This window comes from Callithrix jacchus, chromosome 8 (assembly GCF_049354715.1).
Source record: "Callithrix jacchus isolate 240 chromosome 8, calJac240_pri, whole genome shotgun sequence".
Classification (NCBI taxonomy): domain Eukaryota; kingdom Metazoa; phylum Chordata; class Mammalia; order Primates; family Cebidae; genus Callithrix; species Callithrix jacchus.
Genome location: NC_133509.1, coordinates 99,583,014 through 99,603,077, shown reverse-complemented (window position 1 = coordinate 99,603,077; position 20,064 = coordinate 99,583,014). Strand labels below are relative to the sequence as shown.

Genomic DNA, 20,064 nt, shown 5'->3' with positions numbered 1-20,064 from the left:
TCACTGCAACCTCTACCTCTCAGGTTCAAGCAATTCTCCTGCCTCAGCCTCCTAAGTAGCAGGGAGTACAGGCGCGTGGCCCCCATGCCAGGCTAATTTTTGTATTTTTAGTAGAGACAGGGTTTCACCATGTTGATCAGGCTGGTCTCAAACTCCTGACCTCAAGTAATCCACCTGCCTCAGCCTCCCAAAGTGCTGGGATTACAGGTGTGAGCCACCACTTGCAGCCAAAACATACATTTTTAAACTGAGAGCCTCAAACTCAGTCAAGTAACTAGCCCTGCTCACAAAATGAAACCAAAAGGACTTTTGATGTACTGAAATAACGACAGTGAACATAAACCTCTTCATGGTAACTTACAAATAACAAGCCATATCTGGTTGTGGCCAAGCGATCTTGTGTCAATTAATTAGAATTGGGAGAACCTAAAACCACATGAGAAAGACAGATCTCGATCAAACAAAACAATAAGCACTGGCTGAGCTTTTAACTTCAAGAACCTAACTAGCCAGACCTGTGCATCAGAGAACAAGAGAAAAAAGGAGTGCCAGGATAAGTCCACGTTTCCTATTATACCCACAGCTGATTTCTCTTCCTTCTTATATCTCAGGAAGGGAAGTAAAAAGAAGAGCCATGTTTTGCCCAATTCCCCTTTATTTGAACAGAAAAATAAGGATTCTCTGAAACTGGGTTCAAGAGGTCTTTATTCTATTAGATCCACAGAAGAACCTAGAAAATGATAAAATATCACAAAAACAGCACAACATTGGTTTACCAATAATGAAATATATAAAGGATCTTAACGTTTTAAATTTTTGTAACATATAGTCCAAAACAAATAATTATGCATTCTGCCATAGATGAGGACATTGGCAGGTCATATAAAATTATACTCTTGAGCTTCAAATGACTAAGTTGGAAGCATTAGCAAGCTCAAGGAAGAGGCAATTTAGAGGCTATAATGGGCTTAATGCTGCTATTTAAAGTAATGAAGCATTTTCTCTGCTTTCTGGATTCATTTCACCAAACGATTTCCTCAGCGGGTCAGATATAGATTTGCAGCAAAATGAAAAACATTTTCCAGGAATAAAACAACTGATCCCTACAACAGCTGACTTAACTTTTCTGAATAATAAATCTTCATCTGACATGTCCAGATGCCTCAGAGTGCTGTCATTGATATTCTCAACCTCTTCCTGACCTTGCCAGATCCTTATACTTCATATTTGCCAAACACTATTACCGAGAAGGGGTCACTGCACTAGCTGTGTGACCTTAAGCAAGTTATTTAACTTCTTTGTGCCTGAGATTTTTGGGCTCTAAGTGATACACTGAAATAAAGAACAGTGAACATAAACCTCTTCATGATAACCTAAAAATAACAAGCCATATCTGGTTGTGGCTAAGCTATCAATAGCACCTACCTCATGAAGTTGTTAATGAGGAATGAGTAAGTGCTTAAAAAGGTCTTAGCACACAGTAAGTACTTAATAAACCTCAGTTATTATTTTTACTGTTATTCAACAAAGCTTTTTCCTGATATCTACAATGAATACTTTGCTCATTTCTTTTTTCTTATAAGCCAAGCCTTAGTTCAGAATTTCCAGATCTCCAAGATATGAAGAAGAAACATTTTTGTTTCTAATGGCTGACCTTTTAAATTTAGGTCTCAGAATAAGCACTAACTGAAGCCACCTCATTGTATCTAGTACTTTGTATGTTTTCTAAAGTATTTTACATTCACTAATTCATTTAAATCTTCTAACAATGTGATGAATATATAATATCAATTTTTATTAGTCCAATTTGATAGAAACAGGACAATAAAGTCCAGAGTAATGCTTTGCTTACTGACTATACTGCTAGTAAATGGCAGAAAGGCTTAAAAGCCAGAGTGTATAACCTCCAAGCCAGTGCTCATGCAACCATGCAGATACTCTAAGATCCCTTTAGAGCAAATGAAACCATTTCTCATTCCTATTAACTAAAGTCCACACTGTATTCAGATTTCCGTAGTTTCTACCAAACGACCTTTTTTTTTTTTTCTGGTACATAACCCTGTGTAGGATACCACATTACATTTAGCAGTCATATCTTCTCAGGCTTCTCTTGGCTGTGACCATGTCTCAGATTTTCCTTGTTTTTGATGGCCTTAATAGTTTTGAGGAGTACTCGTTAGGTATCTTATAGAATACAACTTAACTGAAATTAGTGTGATGATTTTCTCTGATCAGACTTGGGTTCTAGGTTTTTGGGAGGAAGATCAAAGCTAAAGTGCCATTCTTATCACATTCTGTGTGCTGTGATGCTATCAAGGATACATGCTATCAGTAGGGCTTATCATGGATGATGTAACCTCAATCATCTGGCTGAGCTAGTGTCTGTCAGATTTCTCCACTGTAAAGTTACTCTTTTCCTCCCCTTCCATATTACACTCTTTGCAAGGAAGTCACTATGCAGAGCCCACACTAAGTGGGAAGTATCTACATAAATTATTTGAAATTCTTCTGCACAAGACATTTGTTCTCATTCAATCATTTATGTTAGTTTGGACTTGTAAATATTTATTATATAGTTTGGGTTATAATCCAATACTACTTTATTTTGTTACTCAAACTGCTCCAGCTTTGGCCATTCAGAGATCCTTCAGTTCGAGCCTCTGTCTGTTTGACATACTCCCAATCACTGTAACTTTTTTTTTTTTTTTTTTTGAGACACCAGAGTGGGGTGCAGTGGCATGATCTCAGCTGACCGCAACCTCTGACTCCCTGGTTCAAGCAATTCCCCTACCTCAGTCTCCTGAGTAGCTGGGATTACAGGCATGCACCAGCACACCCAGCTAATTTTTGTATTTTTAGTAGAGATGGGGTTACACCATGTTGGACAGGATGGTCTTGATCTCCTGACCTCATGATCCACCTGCCTCAGCCTCCCAAAGTGCTGGAAGTACAGGTGTGAGCCACCATGCCCAGCGCCCCCCACCTTTTTTTTTAATTTCAGTACTTCAGTTTTCGGTGGCAGAAGATGCTCTAGGCTTATCTTGTATATTTCCTGTCCGAGTTCTAGAATTAATTTCCAAGGAGCCCTGGTTCCTTTTATTGGAAACCAAAATCTGGGAAGGTGTGTTCCCATTCTAGTTGTTTTCTGACCACATAACTGCTAACAAAGATGCTTCACTGGCTACATTGATATGAACTGTAAACTTTAGCAGAAGAGCTCAGCTCTAGAGAATAATGATCATCTCCTATGTTACTTTTTTCCCCAAAGAATAAATAAGTCTAAGCAGAAAAAAAATAGGCAAAGAATTTTCAGTATGAATGAAAAGGACAAACCATCAGGCTTGCTGTACTGTAAACCAACCCAACATAGCTATAACAGATCTGCAGAAGGATTCTTAGAATAAGAGAGTCATTTGTCGGGGGTCATCAGGGAGAATACTGATAGTATCTTCAGCTTTGCCACATAACAGACACAGCATGGTATACTCCTAGAACAAGATAAAGTGCATAATTACCTTGAGGAACAGGGAAAAAGATGCTTCATAACTTACTCTGGTTAAGATGTTCTCTACAAATTGTCATGAATACTCTTTCTGTAAACTGGATCCATTTCTTCAACATGTATCAGCAATGTCTTAGGCTTATTCTGTATATTCCAGAGCCTGTTGTTCATATATATTGATACATAAATGTCATCTTGGAAATACGTGGCTATTTCTCAGACTTAGCACATATATTTGGCTTAGGGCTGCTATTTAAAGCAATAGAGCAATTTGAGTATGGGTCCCTATGGACAAATTTCTATTCTTAACAGCTGTTCCTTTCTAGGATATTTAACATGAATACACAACAGAAATAATTTTTTAAAAGGAGAAAATTCCCAAACCCAAAAAGCTATTTTTATCTACTCTAGGAAGATCAATAATTATGTTAAATTCACTAGTATGTCGTGCCTCATTTTCAGATAGCTAGTTGTCTGGAATTTGATCCATTTAAGAAGTTTTGCTTCCCAGGCTTAACAAATACCCAGACTAGTAACAGAGGTGATTTTATTTTAGGCAAAAACCCTTAGGCCAAAGTTCTATTCTTTTTTTTTTTGAGGCAGGGTCTTGCTGTGTTGCCCAGACTGGAGTGCAGTGGTACAATGATGGTTCACTGCAGCCTTGACCTCCTAGGGTAAACTGATCAACCCACCTTAGTCCCCCCAAGTAACTGAGATTATAGGCACGTAGCATCACACCTGGCTAATTAAAAAATTTTTTTTGTGGAGATGGGATCTCACTATGTTGCCCAAGGTGGCCTCAAACTCCTAGGCTCAAGTGATCTTCCTACCTTGGCCTTCCAGTGTCAGGATTACAGGTGTGAGCCACTGCACCCAGCCTAAAGTCCTATTCTTATAGTTGTCCCTTTCTAGAATATTTAACATAGTCATAAACTACAGAGACATATTTCTTTGAAACCTTTTGTTTAAAAGTCTTTTATCTGCTGTATGAAAACAAACATCTATGTTAAGTCTACTAGAATTTCCACATCTGATGCTGCGATTGCTAGCTGTTTGGAAACTGATCATTCAAGGCAGTTTGTGTTTTTTGGGTTTAAGACAATCACTAGAGAGGGTCACAGAGGTAAACAACGACTGTGGTACAAAGAAACAGGAGCAGGCAACTGCCTTTTCCATCTTCTAATGGTGAGTTCAGGAGGGGACCTTAGTTATGGCAGCAGAAAGATTGCTTTTTGAATTAAAAATAAAATAAAAATACATCCTCTTCAAGGCCTTTCCTGCTGTCAAATACTTCTACTGCTTTAATGTCTGGTGGGTTAAAGTTTTTTACTGCTTTCACCCACCAGACATTACTGGGATGGCAATCTTTTACAGGAAAAGAAGAAGGAAAAAAGTAATAGAGTCAAGAAGAGAAAATGTGTGAGGCTAAACAAATACTTGAGTTTTCAACCAATCTAGCCATTGACAAATTTATCCTGAGCGCCTACATGCTCTGCAATGTGCTAGCAGACATGAAAGAACAAAGTCTGACTTAACAAAATTTGCAACCTAACTTGGGAGGGGAAAAAACCTAATAGATAATCTGGCAAGATTATTAAATCAGTGAGACTGATTACACCTGTAATCTTTATAGGCAGTCTGGAAACCAAATTTCATTGCAAGTCAATTATTTGGAATTCAAAAGCAATTTCCCAAAGAATAATGTTATACATGGTGGTTAGGTTCTCAGAAAAATCCACAAGTCTTTAAAATTTATATTGTTCAAGTATCATAGAATCTATCCATATATAGAAGTGCTTCTGTGGGAAAACATGTCTAGAATTCTAACTTGGGATGCCAGGAACACGTCTCCCTGTGCTGCCAGGAATATGATGAGATGAGGACACCTTTTATCAAAACCAGCCAAGTAGAGAAAATAATTCCCCCAGTCATTCATAGGGACTCTCAAAGCCTCCAACTGTGCAGAGCCTAGGGGAAGAGATTTGGAGGGAAGAACAGAGTAGTGGAATCACTTTGGAATCTGAGTAAGAACAGGTTTTGTTTTTTTTTTTTTTTAAATTCTGAGGGTCCCTTTACTCTTTTCCTCTATTACTCCCTGTTAATTCTGACTCCAAGTCCTCTCCTTCCCTGGCTCACAGAGCAACAGAAAGGAGTCTCATAGTTTCCATATTGTTTCTTGAAGTAAACACACAGTACATTTTGGTCAGGGGTTGGGGTGGAGCTTTCGCCAGGGGGATTTTTTTTTTTAAATAAAGGATACCTATAATAATTTATGATGCATTTTCCATGTAAATTATGTCTCTCTGTCTCCACTTTCCCCCTAGTCTTGCCGTCAGAAAATCCTACTTTGTTCAATGATGGCATTATGGCTGTTTTAAAAACAGAATCCTTATCTTTTAGAAAGGCTAATGAAATATTTACAAAGGTAGTGATATGTTTGGAATTTACTTGGAAATAATCCTATGGGGAGATGTGGGGATGGTGGAGTATAAATAAAGCAACTTGAAGCTGGGTAGTATATGTTAGGACATGATTCTGCCTACTTTGGACTATGTTTACATTTCCTATAACATGTTTAATATAAAACAATGGTGGCTTGGAATCCCACCCTGAACTTGAACTACTGCTAGGATAGGATAGGGAGGCTGGGGTCGGGTGGGGACAAGGACAGTAAGTAATGGCAGCTGAGAATGGAGAGTTCTTGAGGCCATCAGGCTGAGGTAGAAGTTCCCAAGTGGCTATTCACTAGAGTCAGGGCCTGACATAGGTACAAGAAAAGTTCAGAAAAGGGAGAAGCTGCATGAGCTTCAAGAGCAAAGAGGAGATGGAATTTGAGTTCAGCTAGAAAGAGGTAAGATTTAGCTGGCTTGAAGGTAAGAGAGAGGGATAATTCAAATCAAGCAAAAGTCATGAGTATGGACAATAATATGGAAAAGAGCAGGTGCATCACTTACGTCGTAAAAGGGAAAGGAAGCTGCACTTGGTTTGTAGGCAGGGGAGTGGAGGATGACATGCCGAAGATTAACTTGATGGCAGTGTGCAGAACCGCAATCGAGGGAATGCTGCAGTAATTCAGGCTTCAACGGGTGTGGCCCTTGACACAAGGTGTGGGGGAAGAGCCAGAAAAAAAAGCGGGCAAAACAAAGAAAAGAGGGCATGAGGGGTGTAGGCATGAAGGCTAGAGAAGGAAATGTGAAAGGTATTTAATAGGTCTCAACTGAGACTGAGTACCTGTGTGTTCACTACATGAAAGAGCATAAAGAAGGCTCCAGACCACAGACCAAAAGCTCAGGAGTATCACTTAGGGAAAACAGGAAAGAAAATGAAAGAAAACACAAAGGAGCAGTTAAAATTATTTAAAAAGGAAAAGAGTCAAGCACTATGGATGGACCTCAAGGGCAGAAATGCTTCAAAAAGACAATAATGATTAATAAAACCAGATGCGGAAGCCATGTGAGAGAGAAAGGAACTAAGGTAAAATAACAGGATTTGGTTAGATTATAGGAAACCTACCAGAGAATAGTTTTAGTACAGTGTAAATGAAAACCAGTTTGTAGGTAGTGAAGAGGAGCATAGGGAAATAAGGAAAGTCAGGTAAAGACCTATTCAAGTGGCCAGGCAATGGCTCACACCTATAATCCCAGCACTTTGGGAGGCTCAGGCAGGAGAATTATTTGAGCCCAGTGGTTCAAGACCAGTCTGGGCAACAAAGTGAGACCCTGTTTCTATAAAAGATTTTTTGAAAATTAGCCACGCTTGATGGCTCGGCCTGTGGTCTCAGCTACTTGAGAAGCTGAGGCAGGATTGCTTGAGACTGAGAGGTCAAGGCTGCAGTGAGCTGTGATCATGCCACTGCCCTTCATCCTGGGTGGCAGAGTCAGACATTGTTGAAACAAACAAATAAAACCTATTCAAGTAAAGAAGCAAGAGGAAGAAGAGATGATTATGGGATGAATCAAAGTACACTAGAAGGAGAGACAATAACATGAGATTCCTGAGGAAAAGCAGTAGGGATAGCATGAGAGAGGAGTAAATAAAAATCTTCCTCTCTAAGAGGAGAGGAGCAGGAGTCTAAAGCTGGGACAATGCTAAGTATGGCATACATACAAAAGTGTAGTGGGAAATAGAAGGGAAGCTGGGCCAGTCCAATGAGAACCTTAAAATGAGGAGCTTCGATACTGCACTGTAGCTAAAGGTGGGCTACAGGAAGGCCAGTGAGGTCACCTCAAAGTATCATTTATTTTTATTTTTTAGTAGAGACAGGCTCTCACTATGTTGCCCAGACTGTACTCAAACACCTGGCCTCAAGAGATTCTCCTGCCTCAGCCACCTGAGTAGCTCGAACTATAGGCACACAATACCATGCCCAGCTTTGAAAGATTGCTTAGAGTCACAATGCTAGAAACTATGAAATGGTAGTGAAAAAGACTCTTAAACTAGACTCTCTACTCCCAGTATACTCTTCCCCAACATCTACTCCCCCCAACTCATATTCCATACTCTACCATCAGATTAATTTTCAGATTAAGAGATTTATCTTTAAAATCTCTAGCTTCACAGAGGTTCAGTGTTTCTCCTCCAACCTTGATAAAAACCAGCTTGTAACTTTACTTAACTAGTAATATTATAATGTCTTACCACAAATGAGACTTTACATGCTAACTTGGGAAAACAAAGATAACCTCCTTATCACAATTTCCATGCGGGCAAGTATGGTCGCGGTGGACAGCCCACCACTTAAAGCCCACAACTGTGCAATCACATAACTGGGCAGAAAAAAGAAGCACAATGGCAACCTCCTAAGAAGCCAGAATGTGCTACTATTCTTTATAAACAAAAATGACAGAACTGAGATATCATTTGTAAAGTATACATTTTGATTTGTGACTCTTGTGAAGGGAGGTTTGCACAAATCCACCCACATCTAAAGTTGTCTCTCAACTTGCACAGATATATGAAAGGCATGGGACTGGGAGCAGTGGCTCATGACTATAATTCCAACACTTCTGGAGGCCAAGGTGCGAGGACTGCTTGAGCCCAGGATTCAAGACCACCCTGGGCAACATAGCAAGACAGTATTTCCAAATTAAAAAAAAAAAAAAAAAAAAAAAAAGGAGAGGCATATGTCTCTTTTAACATGTTAGTACTTTGCACTTCATTTATGAAAAGTATATTTAGATTTTCAAGGGCACTTTTATTATTCCCCTAACCTCCCCATAACATACGCATACTTATATTTACCTGAAATTCATCCATGATACTGAATGTATACTCATGTCTGGCTATTACATGATGACAATTCTTACACAAATCTGCTAAAACAAAGAGAGACTTATTATGTAATTAAGTCTTAGAGAGTTTCTTAAAACTTCTATTAAAATTTCTATTCTCAGCATATTACTTAAAGTCTGTCATATTTAACATAGGTGGAAACCCATTATAATATCTACCTTGATTTTTTAAAAATTCAGAATCTGCCACACAGCAACACTACATAATTAAGAGTCTGAACTCAGAGACTTAATATGCATTTATTGCCACAGAAATCTCTTTAAGATAATCAGTTAAAAGATATTTAAGTGTGTTTTTAAACTAGCCAGATCTGTTTTTTTTTGAGGCAGGCTCTTACTGTTGTCCAGGCTGGAGTACAGTGGCATGATCATGGCTTGCTGCAGCCTCAACCTCCCAGTCTCAAGTTATCCTCCCACCTTAGCCTCCTGAGTAGCTGGGAGGATAACTTGAGCCAGGGAAGGGCTCAACACATGCACCACCACACTCAGCTAATTTATTTGAATTTTTGTGGAGGTGAGGTCTCACTATGTTGACCAGGCTGGTCTTGAACCCCTAGACTCAACCAATCCTCCCTCCTGGGCCTCCCAAAGTGCTAGGATTATAGGTGTGAGCTACCTCGCCTAGCCAAGCTGGACCTATTTAACTATGTAAAAGCTTTTATTATCATGAATAATAGAAACTGCATTGTTAGAGCCAATCATAAATAAAAACCAAAGCTGGACATTAAAGCTAATTTAATGGCTAAAAAAAGAATCTAGTAAAAGCAGTGATGTATTGAGTGCTTACTGTTTTAAATATTTAATCTTCCAAAAAACCCAACCAGGTAGATACTATCATTACCACCTTTTTAGAGATAAGAAAACAAAGGCATACTTCAGCTAAGTAACTAGGAAGACTGCTGAGCCAGGAGATAGGGGAACCAAAATTCAAACCCAAACAGCCTAGCTCCAGAGCCCTTGCTCTTAACCACTATGTCCTATTGCCTAGAATGAAATACAGTCTAAAGAAAACAAATGCTAAAAAGAAAGAAAAAGATTCTTCTAGCTTAAAACATTTTATTGTTTGTTTGTTTGTTAGCTTAGAACTTTTTTTATCATCTGACTCCATTCTAAAAGCTTGGTGCCTTTCAGACTCCTCCGTCAAAATATTACCTGCACATTTTATTTCTCATGTATTCAGAACGTACCTAAGAACCAGAAGACAAGCAAAAAAGGGAACGTGAATGGCAAAATACTTGTCACAATACCTGGGCACTGAAGGAAACATATACTTAACTTAGAGAAATCCTTAGTGCTAACCTCAGAATTGATTTTTTTTACTTTATTTTATTTTTAAAAGATGGGGTTTCACCATGTTGGCCAGAATGGTCTCGATCTCCTGACTTTGTGATCTGCCCACCTTGGCCTCCCAAAGTGCTGGGATTACAGGTGTGAGCCACTGTGCCTGGCCAGAATTGATTTTTTTATACATAGTTTATTCGGTTTCCCAGTATTGAGGACAAGGAGCAAGATATGAAGGCAGCTTATGATTTAGCAGCAAAAGTAAGGAACAATAGACAGTGAGATTGGAGACCAAAAAAAGCTTGACATTCCTAGGAGAAACAAGACTAAAAAAACCACTGCATTCCTGAAGTCACTTAATACAGGGACAAACAGCCCTATACACTTTAATAGCTGTTGGAGGATATCACAGCATTATACTGTAGCAGAAAGTGAAAACTCATGGATGACCCTAAGGTCATAAGAGTAACAAAAATAAAAAGTATATCTTGTTAAGGCAGTGTAAAGGTTTTAAAAATATGCCTCTGAAAAAAAATTTGATGAACAAAAAATTTCAGTGTCTCAATCACAAGCTTTAGTTATTTGCAAAAGTCATTTACATATACTATTTGATGATACCAGATAAATGAGGTGTTAACAACATTTTCCTCTTAAAAACCTAACTAGTAACCATGTGTGCAATACAATATTGAAATAGGCTTCAGAATATTTTGCGTAACATATCAACTTCCAAAAGCTGATACCTGAACACTCAGGTTAAAAAAAAAAAGTCTGCTTACGGTCATAGGTAACTATTTCTTCTCCATCTTCTTCTTTCAAGGATTTGTTTGTGATAAGCATAAAATCCCGCTTATTGCACACCGCACAGCCTGTAAAGTTCAGCAAGAAAGATCCATTCTCAAGGCAGGTGTTACCCTATAATATTAGAAACAGGAGTTTACTTTCTTTACATTTCAAAATCTTTAGTGAAGATGATTAATAGACTTAAAATCTCTAAAGGCAAAACAAAACTAAAAAATGGCCAGCATTTACTTCTAGAAGTTATATACCAAATAATTTTTGAAATTACTAGCTTTCCTAAAGAAGTGTTATTCATGTTAAAAAAAAAACAAAAACGAAAACAAAAAACACAACTAAAGCACAGTGTTAGATCCTTAAGTCTCTGAGGACTTCCTCTATGTTGAAAAGAGAGGACAAACTGCAAATAAATATTTAGAAACAACTTAAGGAAATCTTAATACAAAATATGAAAATAGAAAATTAGGAAAATTTAATAGCCAACAATATTAAACAAAGCATATCAAAACCAGAATTCAATCAAAATAGAAACTGAGTTAATGATAAAGATGATCTACTATAATGCTTAGTTGTTTGTTCAAATAGTTTTGATCCTTGATAATACAAAATATATGAACAAAAGTAAACTCTCAGCTCTATCTAAGGTGTCAGTACTTAAGGATACATGTAATAGAGGCAGAGCTTTTTTTTTTTTTTTTTTGCTGAGATTGGGTCTTGCTGTGTTGCCCAGGCTGGTCTCAAACAATCTTCCCACCTCAGCCTCACAAGTATTGGGATTATAGTCATGAGCTATAGTTCCTAGTCCAAGGGAAGTCTTTGCTAAGGGGCTAGGGGACAAACAGCGGGGGGCGGGGGGGTGTGACTAAAAATCACTCAAATCAACATTTCTCCAGCGCAATTAAAATTACTCTTTACATTTTTTGCTCAGAAATGATTATTTATAAAGTGATTTTTAATTTTTTAAAAATTTATTTATTATACTTTAAGTTTTGGGGCATATGTGCAGATCATGCAGGTTTGTTACACAGGTATACACGTGCCCTGGTGGTGGTTTGTTGCATCCATCACCCCATCATGTATATTAGGTGTTTCTCTGAATGCTATCCCTTCACAACCTCCCCACCCCCTGCTGTTTGTCCCCTAGCCCCTGGCCAACACAGTGAAACCCTGTCTCTACTAAAAATACAAAACAATCAGCTGGACATGGTGGCGGGTGCCTGTAATCCCAGGTACTTGGGAAGCTGAGGCAGAACTGCTTGAACCCGAGAGGCAGAGGTTGAGTGAGCCAATAGCTCAACTGCACTCCAGTCTGGGTGAAAGACTAAGACTCTGTCTTAAAAAAAAAAAAAAAATTCTAACCACTCAAAAAGTTCCTTCATGCTTTTCAGTCTATCTCTAACTTCCATCTCACCTCATACATCCACTGACCTGATTTCCATCTCTACAGTCTTGCACGTTCTAGAATTTTATATTAACAGAATCAGTATACTTTTTTTTTTTTTTGGGACGGAGTTTCGCTCTTGTTACCCAGGCTGGAGTGCAATGGCGCGATCACGGCTCACCACAACCTCCGCCTCCTGGGTTCAGGCAATTCTCCTGCCTCAGCCTCCTGAGTAGCTGGGATTACAGGCACGCGCCACCATGCCCAGCTAATTTTTTCTATTTTTAGTAGAGATGGGGTTTCACCATGTTGCCCAGGATGGTCTCGATCTCTTGATCTTGTGATCCACCCACCTCAGCATCCCAAAGTGCTGGGATTACAGGCGTGAGCCACCGCGCCCGGCCCCAATATACTCTTATATTCCAACTTCTCTTGCTCAATATAATGCCTATGTTAATCATCCGTTATTGTAGATATTGGTACTTGGTTGCTTTTTACTGCCAAATAGTATTCCCTGTAGGATTCATCTGTTGATACACACTGAGGTTGTTTCCATTTGGGGCTATTATAAATAAAGCAGCTATGAAGATTCACGTGCAATTCTTAGATGGACATGTTTTCCTTTCCCTTGGTTAAAATCTAGAAGTGGAATTACTGAGTGATATGGTAAAAATATTTAACTTTACAAGAAACTGCCAAATGGTTTTCCAATATACACTCCTGCCAGCAATACTAGGTATCTTTTTATTTTAGCCATTCTAGTGATGTAAAGTGCTATCTCATTGTAGTTTTGTTTGTTTCCTTGATGACTAATGATGTTGAGCATCTTTTCATGGTGTTTATTCATATATCTTCTTTTATGAAGTGTCTACTCAAGTCTTTTGCCCATTTTCAAAAAGTTAGGTTGAGTTATAATAGTTCTTTATATACCTTAGATACAAGTTTTTTCCCAAATATATTTTCTCCCTGTAATTGATTTGCCTTTTTTAATGGTGTCTTTGGATGAGTAAACAGTTTTGATTTTTATAAAGTCCAATTTACCATTTTTTTCTTTCATACTTTATACTTTTTTTCTCCTAAGACATCTCTGTCTACCCCAGGGTTGTAAAGAGTTTCTTATGCTTTTTTTCTAGAAGTTTTATAGTTTTACTTTGTAGGTTTAGCTTTATGATCTATTTTGAAATAATTTTATATATGAGGTAACGATCAAGGTTTATTTAGTTCCACATGGATATCCAATTTTTCTGGCAAGATTTGTTGAAGACTATCTTTTCCCCCACTGAATCAGAATGGTGCCTTTGTAGGAAAAAGTTAATGACTATACATGTGGGTCTGCTTTGACTATTCTGTTCCCTTCATATACATATCTACCTACCCACTACTATCAAACTCCCCTGATTACCATAGTTTTATAGTAAATCTTTAAATCAGGTAGTTTATGTCCTATAATCTGGCCATTCCTGGTTGAGTTTCATGTGAATTTTAACATCAGCCTTATACACTTAAAAAAAAAAGTCTACTGGAGTTTGAATTGGGGACTGCCTTGAATCTATGAAAGCTGACTGCCAAGGACTCCAAAAAATTAAGGAAAGCAAAATAGTTTTTAAAAAGATCTAAATGCCAATTTCAAATAAATAGGACTCTGAACTGGACTACAGCCACAGACACAGGTTCCTTGCACAATGTGGCCTAACCTCTGTAATCTGAGTAATTATGCCTCTTGTAAGTAGAAAGAATGTGACTCTAAGGAAACACTAAAGAAGAGAAGTATCTATATATCTGTTGTCTGGTAAGTAAATGCTTCAAATGGCAAAATACAAGTATAACATACAAGAAATGGATGGGACTTTCTAGAAGAGCCCTGGTCATTTGAAAGTAGCAAGAGTAACCTTCATCAGTGAAGCATAGCTTTTATTAAATGAGGCAAGACTATTAACATCCAAATTTGGAAAAGTAAACTAAAGCACACATTACTCAGCGAAGGTTTTGAGGCTCCCATAACAGGTAGAAAAAGAATGCAATTCAAATCAATTCCACAAAAGTAACAGTAGACCCTAACAGTTTCAAGAAGAAAGTCAACATGTTAAGTACCCTTAGAAAATGTGATTCAGATAAATCCTGGTTAAGGATTTGTAAAGGTATACAAGTGTGCAAGAAGAAATGGCCGAAAATTATGAGGATAATTAGCATAAGAGTATGTTATAGGCCAGGCACGGTGGCTCACACCTGTAAGCCTAGCATTTTGGGAGGTCAAGGCGGGTGGATTATGAGGTCAGGAGTTTGAGACTAGCCTGGCCAAGATGATGAAACCCCATCTCTACTAAAAATACAAAATTAGCTAAGTACAGTGGCGTGCACCTATAGTCCCAGCTACTTGGGAGGCTGAGGCAGGAAAATCACTAGAACCTGGGCAATGGAAGTTGCAGTGAGCTGAGATCGCACCACTGCACTCCAGCCTGGGCAATAGAGTGAGGCTCTAAAAAAGAGTATGTTATAAAATCTTGTAAATGTGAGAAAGCTGTAATTATTCTGATAAAGACTGCATCATTTTTTTCCCAGCAATTTATTTCAGATGGTACAAGTTAATAGTGAATGTATATATTTTGCCAGGGAATATTTACAAACAGAAAATACAGTTTTTATTAAAGAACCAATTTTTGGTTTTGTTTTCTCTATTGTATTCTCTCAGTATTTTCTAGTCTAATCCTTATTATTTCCTTCCTTCTACTTGCTCTGGGTTTAGTTTGCTCGTTTTTCCATTGCCTTTTTTTTTTTTTTTTTATTGAGACATGGTCTCACTCTGCTGCCCAGGCTGGAGTGCTGCAACCTCCACATCTGGGTTAAAGTGATTGTCCCACCTCAGCCTCCCAAGTAGCTGGGACTACAGGCACACAAAACCACACCAGGCTAATTTTTGTATTGTTTGGTAGAGACAGGGTTTCACCATGTTGGCCAGGCTGGTCTCAAACTCCTGATCTGCTTGCTGCAGCCTCCCAAAGTGCTGGGTTTACAGATGTGAGCCACCGCACACGGCCTGTTTTTTCATTGTCTTAAGTGGAAGGTTAGGTAATTGATTGAAGAGTATACTTTTTAAACATAGACACTTATAAGTTTTAAGATGTAGAGTATCATTTTAAGGCATTCTTACATACAACTGTTTTACTAATTATATATTACTCATTTAATTAAATCTGGTTTAAGGTTATCTACTAAGCAACAACTTGAGTGTATGAAGCTTGGTGGCTTATCTTTAAATGAAAAATATAAAGCATGTAATTGTAAATTTAAACATATCACTAACACTGATTTTTTCCCACTGTTAATCTAATAATATATTTCTGTATTGCTGTTGCATTACTAACAAAATTTAAAGCTGAAATTAAAATATATGAAATATGTTTCATTTCCAGTTTGATATGAAAAATACCTTATTACAGTTTTGTGCCTGTTCAGTAATTTTAGAATATGCATAATTCTAGTTCTGACTGGTTTGCTAATGCTTTTCTGAAGGAAAAAAAACGTGGTTCACAGTTGAGTAAAAAAATTTGGGTTCAGAAAATTAGTGTGATTCATTTCCAACTTGACTCATGTCTGAGTTCAAATTCTCAGTGTTAACGTTACAAGCAAGTATGCCAGAGCCCCATTAGGAATTCAGTACTGTATATTTCTAGTCTGTAAAAATAAATCACAAAATTCCAAACTTTATGTAATCAAAGATAAATAATTAACTAATACTTACTCATTCTATATTTAGAGCTTCCCAACAAATGAATTTGTTTTTGTAAGTAGATTGGGTTTTGCTCTGTCGCCCAGGCTGGAGCACAGTGGCGTGATCTTAGCTTACTGGAGCTTCGAACTCCTGGGTTCAGGAAATCCTCCCACCTTATCCTCTTCCCGAGTAGGTGGAACTACAGGAACACACCACCACGCTGGGCTTATGTTTTTTTAATTTTCATTTTTAGTAAGGATAGGATCTCACTATGTTGCCCAGGCTGGTCTCAAATTCCTAGGCTCAAGCCATCCTTGTGCCTTGGTTTCCCAAAGTGTGAGGATTATAGGTGTGAGCCACCAGGCCCAGCCCACAATCTTCTTATTGCCCTTCTTTGCTAAGCTTCTGCAAAGCTTAGCAAAAGCAGTGGCTTCTGCTCTTACTGAATTTAAAAATAGGTCATGACTTCAAAGAACCCCTGAGTTGGAAGGGTCCTTGACATTCTAAATGGTCAGTTAAGTCTCTACTGAACAATCGAAAGACAGTTTAATTCCTCTAAGAGTTACTCATTCCATTTTGAAATGTCAGAAAGTTCTTTATTCTGATTCAAAGTCTAAGACCCATAACATCCACCCCGTAATTATTTCTAAATCTGCCTTCTAAAATTCCAAAGAAAAGTTTAATTCTTCTTCATGACAGTCTTTTAATTATTTTAGAACAGAATAAAAAAAGAGAAAAGTGCCTTTGAAAGGTACTCTCCTGGTTTTCCAATCACCTCAATCCTTTTTTTCTACTATTCTTCCTTATACTTTATTTTCATATCTGAAGATAATTTAGTCTTTGGAGCTCAGTCCCTGATTCACTACATTTTTTTCCTCAGCGAACAAATCCTATTTTGACATTTGTATTTAACTGACTCATTTATCTATGTAGTTGTACCCAAACTGCAATCTTATATCTTCACTTGACCCTTCAGATATTCTCAATCTCAGCGAACAAATCCTATTTTGACACGTGTATTTAACTGACTCATTTATCTATGTAGTTGTATCCAAACTGCAATCTTATATCTTCACTTGACCCTTCAGATATTCTCAATCTCAGGTGAAGCATATTAATAACAATTTGACCATTTGGCCTGAATTTTTGTTTTATCTTCCCATATGCCTCCAATTTCTGTAATGATACTTCCAATTTCCCAGCTGCCTAGATAGAAAACTGAGATCATGTGATCACATATAGCTCTCCCCTTATTCTCTTCTGCATTAAACTGATTGAATCTTATTCTTTTTTTCTTTTTTGAGACAGGGTCTCGCTCTGTTGCCCCGGAGCGAGTACAGTGGCACAATCATGGCACACTACAACCTCTTCCTCCTGGGCTCAAGTGATCCTCCCACCTTAGCCTCCGAGTAGCTGGGACTGTAGGTGCATGCCACCATGCCTGGCTAATTTGTTTTTTGTTTTTTTTTTTTGAGACAATGTTTCCCTCTTGTTGCCCAGGCTAGAGTGCAGTGACATGATCTCGGTTCACTGCAACCTCCACTTCCTGAGTTCAAATGATTCTTCTGCCTCAGTCTTGCAAGTAGCTGGGATTACAGGAGTGAGCCACCACACCCAGCTAATTTTTGTATTTTTAGTAGAGATGGGGTTTCACCATGTTGGCCAAATTGGTCTCAAACTCTGGAACTGAGGTGACCCACCCACCTCAGCCTCCCAAAGTGTTGGGATTACAGGCGTGAGCCACCGCGCCCGGCCTATTTGTATTTTTTGTAGAGACAGCGTTTTACCATGTTTCCTAGACTGGTCTCAAAACTCCTGGGCTCAAGCGATCCACCCGCCTTAGCCTCCCGAAGTGCTGGGATTCCAGGTGTGAGCACTGTGCCCGGCCTAATTCTTTCTTCGAAATAAGGTCTTCATTATCTCATGCTTACACTGTTGCCATAGCTCCTCAAATGTTCTGTGGAGTTCTCTCTTAACACACCCTCCATCCTACCATCAGCCATAAGATTCATTTTCCTAAATAACAGACTTCAGAATCATTTCTCTATTAAAATTTTGATGGTTGTCCAATGCATAAAATGTAAACTCTAAGCTTCTCAATATAACTTTTAAGTTTTACAATAACTCCACTCTTAAGAATCCAACCTAATCTCTTTAATATTCTCTACTGCTAACTTCTCCCTCATGGTCTTGTACTATCCCATGTTTATTACTGGCTTTGTAAAAATCTTTTTAAACTTAAAAAAATGAAATAGAACACAGTAAAGTACATGAAACATAAATGTAGAGCATAATAATTATAAAGAGAACATCTACAGAACCATCACCCAAATCAAGAAATAAAACACTGCTTGCACCCCACAAGACTTTTTCTCATTTGACCCTTCTTGATCACACCCTAATCCCTTAGCAGTAATTGAAATTACTGCTGTGTAATTGTAATTTCATTGTTATAATTCAGGGTTTCTCAACCTTGCACTATTGACATTGGGAGTGATACTTTGTTGTGGTGGCTGTCCCATGTATTGCAGGATGTTTAGTGGCATCCCCTGCACCATCCATTAGAAGTCAGTAGTGCTTTCCCACAACCAAAAAATGTCTCCGGATATTGCCAAATGTCTCCTAGGAGGCAAAAATCACTCCTGGTAGAGGACTACTGAACTACTTCATTCACTTCCGTTACTCATTCATTCATGTGTTCCACTCTATGAATATATCACAGTTATTTTTCCAATCTACCACCATAAAAATAATGCTGTTATGAACACTCTTATAAAAGTCTTCAGAAGCATATACACATTCATTTTTCTAGAATGGGAATCGCTGGGTCATTTCTGTATAAGGCTCACCCGTTTTTCCAAAGTGGTTGTATTGTATGAGAAAATATACTGTTATATATGCTTCTCAAAAGCCTAAGTATTACCCATAAGATACTAAGGCTTAAGCAACTATAGAGATTTTCTCCCTCCCATCCAATGCACCAATTCCATTCCTGTAATTTCCCCCCATCCTCCAGCTCCTCCTTACCTTGTTTTCTACCCTAATTACAACTGTCCTTCAAGTCTTAGAGGATGTCCACCTTTTCGCAGGGGAGAACAACACTATCTCCTATTGCCCTCCCCTTTCCCTAAACTTGAATAGCATTTCTGAACCGATCTACTCATTTTTTGTTAGTCGCATACTCCCCAAAACGGTGAGCTCTTAAGCAGCACCAAAGCTGCCTTTTTATTTCTAATTTGAAATAAAAGATCCAGCCGGACGCGGTGGCTCACGCCTGTAATTTCAGCACTTTGGGAGGCCAAGGCAGGAGGATCGCTTGATCCCAGGAATTTGAGACCAGCCTGGGCAACACTGGGAACCTGTCTCCAAAAAAGAGAGGAGAAATAAAGAATCCCTTTCTGGCCTAAAGCAATCTAGCTACACATATATAAATGTTCAACAAAGATACCCTGAATGAATGAGAAGAGACAAGCTTTGCAACCTCCTGAGCCTTAAAGTAACTGAGATTTAAAAGGCAGTAACAGCCAGGAAATCTGAATTCTAGTCCTGGCTCTCATCCATGCAACTACAACGTGAACTTGGGAAAGTGATTTTCCCTCTCTGGACGTCGGTTTCTTCATCTGCAAAAGTGTTAGAACAGATGACCTCTGAGGTCCCCTGCAGCGCTAGAATTCTGTAAGAAAACTGAACTTCATCAAATCGAGCTTGAGAATGAGACCGGAAGTGGGGGTGGGGGAGTCTTTCGGTTGTCGACCGGGGTTGTGATGGCGGTGGGGTTCCTCTGCTCCTCCCTGGAGCTCAAGCGAACCGGCACGACAGCTGAGGTCAGCCGCCAGGGCGGAGACCAGAGGTGCTGACCGCCACAGGCCATCCCCGGTGAACCTAAATACCGCTACCGGGTCAACGGGACCGGCAGTGTGGGCGAGTCCGCCCCACGTACGGCCTCTCTGGGAAGGCCAGCCTGGGGTGTGAGACACCTCGGGGGCCTGCCGCCGGCCAAAAGAGAGCCCAGTCGCTCACCCGGTTGGGATATTCCTTCTCCACACAGTCTCCACACATCGCGACGCAGTCAACAGGAAACGTCCTCCAATGCTTCCGGGAA

The 20,064-nt window shown here is 38.9% G+C and overlaps 1 protein-coding gene across 3 annotated transcripts; it reads right to left on the bottom strand.

Moving 5' to 3' along the window:
• Positions 1 to 688: 688 nt before the first annotated feature.
• On the bottom strand, positions 689 to 20,059 carry CHURC1 (churchill domain containing 1). 3 transcript variants are annotated; one of them, XM_054240027.2, is made up of 4 exons: positions 19,983 to 20,059; positions 10,854 to 10,989; positions 8,744 to 8,817; positions 689 to 3,488 (listed from the first exon to the last, which is right to left on the bottom strand). In XM_054240027.2, exons 1-4 carry the CDS (start codon positions 20,019 to 20,021, stop codon positions 3,396 to 3,398), a joined length of 342 nt encoding a protein of 113 aa, XP_054096002.1. In that variant the 5' UTR covers positions 20,022 to 20,059; the 3' UTR covers positions 689 to 3,395. The 3 variants fall into 3 exon arrangements, with proteins under 3 accessions (XP_054096002.1, XP_035116629.1, XP_054096003.1); XM_035260738.3 differs by having other exon boundaries at positions 8,744 to 8,814; XM_054240028.2 differs by lacking the exon at positions 8,744 to 8,817.
• Between the last annotated feature and the right edge of the window lie 5 nt (positions 20,060 to 20,064).